The 8,624-nt window shown below is 52.3% G+C and overlaps 1 protein-coding gene across 4 annotated transcripts in view; it reads left to right on the top strand.

Moving 5' to 3' along the window:
- LOC105570447 (AT-rich interactive domain-containing protein 2) overlaps window positions 1-8,624 on the top strand; it is a 61,642-nt gene that overhangs the window by 28,751 nt on the left and 24,267 nt on the right. For all 4 annotated transcript variants that reach the window (XM_012027643.1, XM_012027642.1, XM_012027641.1 and 1 more), the window contains exon 3: window positions 6,055-6,152. In XM_012027643.1, the coding sequence (XP_011883033.1) occupies window positions 6,055-6,152 (98 nt within the window). The remainder of the gene's footprint in view (window positions 1-6,054; window positions 6,153-8,624) is intronic.

Raw genomic sequence — 8,624 nt, 5'->3', positions numbered from 1 at the left:
CCCCTCCGCCCTCCTTCCCTTCTAGATTTTGCGCCCCCCTCCCACCCCATCCACTACTACCACCACCTCCTCCTCCTCCTCCTCCTCCTGCCGCTACTGCTACTACTGCTGCTGCTGCTGCTGCTACTACTCTGCTGCTACCGCCGCTGTCCCCTCGTGCCCCCTCCCCGCCCTGGTATGGACGATCAGCTGACTGAGAACTGTCAGTCGCCGCCAGTCGTGGGCCTGCAAACCCACGTGACCCACCGCGCTTGCGACTCTTCCGCCGCGAGCACCGACTCCACTCGCTTCCGCAGGGCGCAGCAGCCGTCGAGAAGACCGGCGCGACCGAATCGCGAACGCCTCACGACGAGACGCCGCTTCCTTCGCTACGGCTCCGTCATCCGCGGCTGATTTCCCCGAGATCGTTGCGTTACTGTCGCGACTCGCGACTCGTCCAGATAGGCGGCGTTCTCTTAAGTTAACACCTTCGATGCCACGGGATTGTGCACGCCGTCAAGGTGTTGTCAGCGAGACACAATGGAATAAAATCGCATCAGATATTCAAAGAATAATAAAGCCAACGGCACACGATACTATTTTTCCTACTGGATTGCTTACAAGAGTCAATCAGGGTTTAGCCTTAAGTCACCTGATCTGAAACCCTGCATCCTGATTGGCTCTCGTAAGCAATCCAGTAGGAAAAATAGCACCGCGTGCCGTTGGCTTCAGCCTCAAGTCACCTGATCTAAAAGCTCTGCATCCTTGTTGGTTCTCATAAGCAATAGAAAAATAGTATCGCGTGCCGTTGGCTTCAGAGTATGAGTCAGTGATAGAGGCAAGTGACGCCGATAAGTGCATTCGTGAGGCGTCGGCATTTCTTCGTGCAGTTTCCAGGGGTGGCAAATCTCGTCGACATACGCGACTTAACTTGTATTCTTCGCGAGAGCTCGACGGGTGAAAAGGCGAGTTTTATACACAGCCACGTTAATAGACGTGCACCTCCAGAGCGAATGTAATTAACGATTACTGCGATATCGTGCTGATCTTGTTAGAGGAGAATCCGTTTACCTCGCTAGTGGTAATCCGGTTTCTCTCGCGTAATGAAACACTGCTATCGGGAAAGGATGGATTCTCGAGTTACGTGCTCCAGCCCGTGCTCCGGCCTTCTCGAATTGACAAGCGTAGTATTGTTAATTACGACATCTCGTTAAACGCTTTTCGCATTGATTCCGTCCCTCTATGCGGCCTCGCTGCGAGGAGACGTGATGAGAATAAAAGCATTACCGCGTCATGCGCCTTTCCGCGAGGTAACGACGTTGCTCGCCGGAAAATATTGGATCAACGAATTTTTGTAATATTCTAATAACCGCAGGTGTACACATCGGGTGTTGATTCCGTTAAGAGGCGCGATATCCTAATCTGCGAGATTTAATCGAGCTGAAAGCCTCGGTTTAGCATTCAATCGCGATAATCAGCCCATTGTTCCTCCGCTCCCATCGATATCCAATGACGATACGCGCCGCGATTCTCGCTGTAATCAACTGCGAGCAACAAGCCTATTACAAAAGCGCGTGCATAATCGACGAGCGGCGGTGTTTCCGTGGCGATATATTACAATTGTTAATCCCCTGGAGGAGATTAGCGTCCCACTTTTCAAATATTAGTGTAATTGCTCCAAGTTCTTTCCCCACAGACTCGCGGAATTCTCGAGGCCCTTAACGAGTCCCTTCTGGATAGAGAGAGCCCTATCGAATATTGCCAATTTTCGAAGCAGGCGAGACGCGCCTTGGCATCTCGCATTTTTTTTTATGTTCAGTCATCGGGACGTGCGTCTTCGAAACAAGTCTGGGGTTGGCATTAGCATGATTGGAGATGAGTCACCGAGCTTTCTAAATTCCGAAAGATACTTTTAAGAAGCTGATTGTTATTACTGCCGTCACTTGAGGAAACGCCACCGTCCGGAATTCTAATGGCACTCGCTTTACAATCACGCGTGTGTTCGGCGGCCCGCGTCGCGTTGTGTTTATGCATAAGCTATCGCCGACACGTTAACGCGCCGTGGAACACGACGCCGAGATGAGCCACGTATAAATTCTGTTGCCGAGCGAGGATTTCCTTACGTAAGAGAGGGTATCAGAATTAATTCCTTCCTCCGCGACCTAACGCGATGATGAATTGCTCGAACAAGTTGCAGCGACGAGACGCTCCACCCCTTCCATTCTCGGAGAGTAAGCTCGACCTGAGCTTAATCTCGCTTGACGATCCTGAGGATTAAATTTCCCCGCGAGATTAATAGCAAAGGAGCACAAAGGAGATAAGAAAATACCAAGGTATCTCACCAAAGCAGGGGTTGGGAAAAGCGATCGACGAGACGCGCGTTCGCGCGGACGGAATCGCATCCCCCCCGAAGGGGTCGAAGCCACCGAAATCGACGACCGGCCGTCCCCTCGTGTCTCGAACCCCACTGTAGGTGCGCGCTAGAAGAAGAGCGGAAGACGCGGGAGAGTCATAGGCGCAGCGCGAGTTTGCGGCAGCGTGTGTTCGGCGAGCGAGAGTGGGGGGAGAGAGCGCGAGCAAGCGGGCGAGCGAGCGAGCCGCGAGAGGGGGGGGGAGGGGGCGGGAGAGAGCGGGCGTGCAAGAGAGAGGGAGGGGGAGAGAGGGACCATGTCCTACCCCAACGACCACGTGGTGCCGAAGACACTTTCATCATGCAGTATGCCTCGGTACCCGGCCGAACCACGTGGACAGCGTCGTTCGACGCTCCCGAGGAACGGGTCGGCGCCGCGCATGCGTCGCACGCGCCGCGGCCGCGCCGTGCCGCTCGCATTGCTGCATCAAGGTCGAGCAAAGTCGCGCGATTACGACCTCGTGGCGACGGCGATGGTACCGACCTGATCGCGCCCACCCGGTAGATCGAACTTAGGCGGGAAAAGGACGCGCCGCCTCCGCAGCGCGTGCATCCGCGCGTTTCTTCCTGGCGCGTAGGCTCGCGGATCCGCTGCGGCGTCGGAGACCACGATGAGATCGGTTCGCGAGCGAGCGCGTTAGGTCAGGGGATCAATTCTGTATTTTGCAACATAGTAAAAACGCCACGAGTGAGCGGCTCTGTTTCTTTCTTAGGGTACAGTTAGAAAGAGACGGAGCTACTCTTAGCATTTTCACTACAGATACAGAATTGACCCGCAGGTGCTCGATCAGGCTTTCGCTCCTTTTCGCGCAGCTGACGGTGTCGCACGCGGATAGACTTCTTCGGGGTTTTAACAGCGACAGTAAGACGAGAGGTCTTTAGTATGCTTCGTATAGTGTACTTCTTTCGCGCAAAGAGCAAGGGTGATTTTGGTATGGTTGTTTGGCACGCCCATATTTACGGACACTCTATGACTAGCGACTGATCATCGATCATTTCCATTCTTTCGAACTATGTAACGAAGCGGAGGTTGAGCTATATAATCGCTTATGTAAGCGAGAGCATACTTATTAAATGCGCCGGGTACGATTGATGTGTCCATTGATTGTGGACGTTCTCCAGCAAGAGACACAAATGGTACACGATTGTGGCACGGTGGCTCGTTTCAACTTGGTTGTTTGCGAACGTTAAACATTCACTCTGCTGCACCGTGTCTCGTTGCTGGGAAACATCTTGTACTCGGCTTGACATTTAAAATTCCCGCAACGTAGGCTACGTTTGAACCAAAATTCTCGTTGCCACCGGTCTTCCTGCTAGAGCCCGCAAAGACACAGACGAGCGAGCTTAATGTCCTTGTCGTAATTTCCTCGCACGCTGCATTATTGACATTTTGCATCCGCGTTCTTAAAATACGCGCAGGTCGCGTGTCCTGTCTCTCGTCAACTATTATTACCCGGTTACCGAGCAACGCGCCCGACCGGACGCTTGCGGTCGTCCACGGCGCGGCGCCACGTTCCCGATTCATCGACGAGCGTCGCGACGGCGACGACGGCGACCAGAATAGAGCGAAGACACGGGCGCCGATCCAGGGAGCACTGACCCAGTATGCTCGGCCGTCGCTGATTTTACGAACCACGACTCCTGCGCCGCCCCCAACCGCTTTCCTCCTTCTCTTCCTTCTCTTCCTCCTCTTCCGTCGCCGTCGCCGCTTGGAGCGCACTTTGAGGGCGCAGGACTGCCGCCGGCGATTCTACATCGCCGTGGCCACGTGTCACGTCCGTAGAGACCACGTGCCAAGTTCCGCGCGCGCGGAAATTGCTCCCGGATTCGCGCGTCACTGCCACGGGAAAACCTGAATAAAGGCCTTTCACTTGCGTCCATTTTCTGTCCCGTTAACATTTATAGACTATAGATACGTTCGACGTTACAAAAGTGTCTTGTTGTTTGAACAACCAGATTTATCCGTAATTTTTTAAAACATTATAGTTTCATGACAATATTATAGATTCATAAAAAATATAGATTCACGTTCATTGGACAACCACTTTATTGGACTTGTCCTGTGTCGTATTCAGAATTCAAGTAAATGGGATCGTCAAGAATCCGTTGAGCGATCGACTAGGAAAGTAAGGGCCTGAGCAGAATGGCTGTCTTGTACTCTTAAGACATAAGACAGTTATTGTGCGTTACCTAAAGACAAAGGCTTAAAAACATAAAGCATTGTCTTAAGGCTGTCTTAAAAGCACAAGACAGCCATTCTGCTCAGGCCCTTAGGCAAGGCACGGAAAAACTTAAGTCGTAAAAAAGTCTCTTGTATACGACTCCAATTTTTCTCTGCCTTACGTCTACGACTTAGGACAGTCGGGGCACAAAGCAACGTAATAGCGTAAACGTAGATTAGTGCACAAGCTTGGGCGTATGTCGTACTTCAATTACACATGACGTTACATTTACGCTAGAGCTTGTGCGTTAATCTACGTTTACGCTTAGGTTCTGGCCGTAAGCGATTACGTCGTTTTGTGCTCTGACCCTTAAGCGCTTACGGATTGTTCTCTGCCATCAGCCTAAGATTATTAACCACATTTGGACTGATAAAGGCCTGATGTCAGGTCGAAACGTCTACTTTTTGCGAATTTAAAACATATAAGCGTAATACGAACAACAGACTTTCACACTCTCTCTCCCTGCCGTCTTCTATTTATATTGATAAGGATTTAAAACAGCGCGAAATTCGCACTCTTGTTTCCTGCACTTTTGTTTCCCTTAACGGACGGATCGTAAACTTTACGATCGCGATGTTTAGTGCCCGATAAAGAGGAAAGCAGCACGCGGATTCCTTCTGCGCGCGCGTGCGTAATTCACGGAAATAAACGCGAGTGCAATAAACATTTATTTTCGTCGCAAAATGTGAGTCTTGATTTACTTGCGAGCTCGCCTTTCGACGATTTCTCCGTGTCGCAGGTGTGAACAATTAAAAGAAACATGTTCCAGTCTTAAAGAGACGGTCCCTTTGCAAACATTCGCAATCGCGCTTCTTGCGGGCTTGGGGTCGATTCTCGTCTTTCGCTCGTCACTCGGGCGTAGCTCGCTGCCGCGAGCTCTTAGTTTCGGGGAAAATCGTCAAACCGACGAAAGGGAAAACATTATTGAAATTAGGGTCGCTACTTCCGGAGCGGAGTCGTGTATTCGCGCGTGGACTTTCCCCGCGCGGCACGTAACTCGAGAACCGCCGTTTATTTTTTCAGCTTGCCGCAGAAATTTATGTCTCGCCACGCTACGTTTTATCTCGCGTGCCGCCCTGCTACCGAGAATTCTCGAGATATCTCCAAGGGACGGGGCGAGAGCTCGCGCGAGAAACGAGAGCAGGGGAGAGGAAACGGCGACTCAGACTCTCTTTTAATAGTTTATGAGAAACGTCGAATTTCCTTTTCTGACAAATTGCCTGTAGATCGACGGGAAACGGGGTCGCAAAAATCTCGACGCGGTAAATGCGGGTTTCCTTGAATTATTCCCAGTTTCGAGGCTCCCGGGCTTGAAGTAACGGGACGGAGTACGCGAACGTGCTACACGAGCAGTTTTATCGAGCGCGATTAATTTCACAAGCCGCAATCGTTGATCGTCTTGTCCATGAATAATCCTTACACGTCTTTTTTTATTCATTACAGGTCAATACCAGAAATGAGTGGGCGTCGTTATGCGAACAGTTTCACCTGCCCGGCGGTTGCATCAACAGCGGAGTCGGCCTTAAACAAATTTACCTTCGGTAAGTTTATCCTTGTAGACCTGGTACTATCGATTGTATCGATGCAATTTGCCGCAAGCACGTCCCTCTTCGCGAGAGACTAACGCTAACATGAACCGCGGAAGATTACGTCGCGCAAGAAATGAATCGTACAGATAGTCTCAGCGTGAAAACCAGCTAGATCAACTGGGTTCGGGGGATTAACCGCAGCGTTCGGACACGCGAGACATCCGGATACCCAGAGCTAGCCAACAGAACCCGTTGCCGTCCAGTTTAAACTTAAGCCAGCGGCACGCGATACTATTTTGCCTACTGGTTTGAGCCTTAATCCACCTGATCTAAAACTCTGTATCCTTGTTGGCTTTCGCGAGAGATCCAGTATCCGCCGGCTTTCTTCGCGAATCGCGTGCCACTGCGAAGCAGAGAACGATACGAGCGACGCGAATGTTTATGAGACGCGGAGACCTACCCTGGAGCTTTTTCCCTCGCGCACGGGAGCCACCGGGCTCCTCTCAATCAGCCGTGGGTGCGTGTACCTCGCGAGGCCCGAGACGCGGCTCGCCTGGTCGGACCCCGATCTGGCATGGCCTTTACCCGGCATCGGGCGACTTCTCGACGCGGGCGCCGCGCCGCGCGCGGCGCGTCACGTGCGCGTCGCGCTTGCTACAATGTTCCATTGCGTCTGGCAGTCCGCGAGCGTCTGCAAGAGGCAGGGAGTAGCAGCGTTTTGCCGCACGGCCAACACCGCGCGTATCGGCATTGGTCCCTACGCCCCACCACCATTTTCCGTATCGCGTACTACGTACGTTCGTTCATTCATGCCCCCGGCCTCGCTGACGAGAGCCACCACGTGGTTCCTGAGTCTCGCTTTCCTCTCCCTCCCACCCCGCCCTTCTCCCCGTCTCTCTCGCTCGCGCTCCCGTTCTCTCTCCCTCGAGAGAGAGAGAAGCGAGCCCTGCAATCTTGTTAGCGGCGCGCGTGGCTGACAAGCGCGGACGCGCCACCAAGTCTCTCCGGCTCCTTACCGGCGTCGCTGCCGCGTTTTTCGCGCCCGAATCCGCGCCGCGCGTCTCCAAACGGGAGACGCGGGAGTCTCCGTTTGCTCGCGAGCGGACTCGACTCTGTCACTAGTCCGGTCGGCTCGGTTTCGCCGATTTAACCTTCTCGCTAACGACCGCTTTGCCAGGTGACCTTCCGCAGATCCGTCTCTGCGCACGAATGGCCGCTACAGTGGCCGTCCCTCCAGGCTATTTCCACGTACGAACGGCCATGATGCATAGTCGATGCAAATCCAATTAATTAGAGGACATGCTATTTTTTTTACACTCGGGCCGGATCTCCGTAGTCTGATAATATTTCTGTGTGAAGCTTCTATACCTTTTTTCAACTCGGTGAACTGCGCACCAATTATTTGTCGCAGCTTCTCGTTGGAACAGTAAATCCATATACGCGAATCGATAATCAAAGTATTACGCAATTATGGAAGCGTTAAAAGAGTCTTAAATTTAAACGTGTTCGATGCTATTAATTGTTGCCGATCGGATTAAAATAACTCGAAGGAAAAAATTAATTACATAACACGACAAAGTAAGAGAGACTCTATTCGCAGTAAAATGCACACCCGTGGTTCCGTACAGCGACAGCGGAGCAACGGCCGACTCCGTCGCGGTGAAAGGGTTAAATGGTCCGTGATAAGTACACGCCTCCTTGCAAAAGTAATAAATGCGCGTCTTCTACTTATTGATTTTAACTGAAAGCTCCTAATAAATTTTCCGATGACATAATACCGTCTTCTGATACCAACTGTGACGTTAAGCCGATAAAAGGGTAAAGAACGACTTTTGAAGCTCCGGGATGTGAAGCCGGAACTCTCCGTTCTAAATTTAAATTCGCGCAAGATATCCGATTATTCCCGCCCGTACTCCCGCATACGAGTGTGTTTCGGTGTTTGTCACCTCCTCTTGTATCTCGGAGCGTATCGTCGCACGGTCAAGCACCCGGTTGCGCCATTTTACGGCCGGATTAAGTAATCGCGAATCGCTCGCTCATTTCGATTGCCACGAAGGCAGCGAAGACGACATTCTCAAATCAAGGCGGCTTTCGCTCGACCTGTCCTAATATCATCGGAAGAGGCGTCACCCTCTCGAGAGAGAAATTGCTCCTTTCGCGCCACGTGTCCCCCCGGTCGGGCGTCCCAGCGGTCTGCTGTTTTCGCGCTAAGTAGTCAACGGCACGTTGCCATCACGCACGCGGCGTGCAGCAGCAGCAGCAGCAGCAGCACGCAGTAGTCGGAGTAGTGTTCAGTAGTCCGCACCCGCCAACGGCCAATCAGGCTCTGGGCTGCTTGCTCTCCACCGCCTGCACCTTCCGCGCTGTACGTTGGTTGCATGAATGGATCCGCTACACCTACCCCCACTACTTTCTTTCGCCCACCCACGACTCAATGTTCTCTCCCCCCTCCCTTAACGCCTCATGACCCTCTCTCTCTCTCTC

The sequence above is a fragment of the Vollenhovia emeryi genome, unplaced genomic scaffold, assembly GCF_000949405.1.
Source record: "Vollenhovia emeryi isolate VEMERY1.0 unplaced genomic scaffold, V.emery_V1.0 DF939120.1, whole genome shotgun sequence".
Taxonomy (NCBI): Eukaryota; Metazoa; Arthropoda; class Insecta; order Hymenoptera; family Formicidae; genus Vollenhovia; species Vollenhovia emeryi.
The sequence above is the reverse complement of the archived record's forward strand: the minus strand, read 5'-3'. Positions and strand labels throughout refer to the sequence as shown.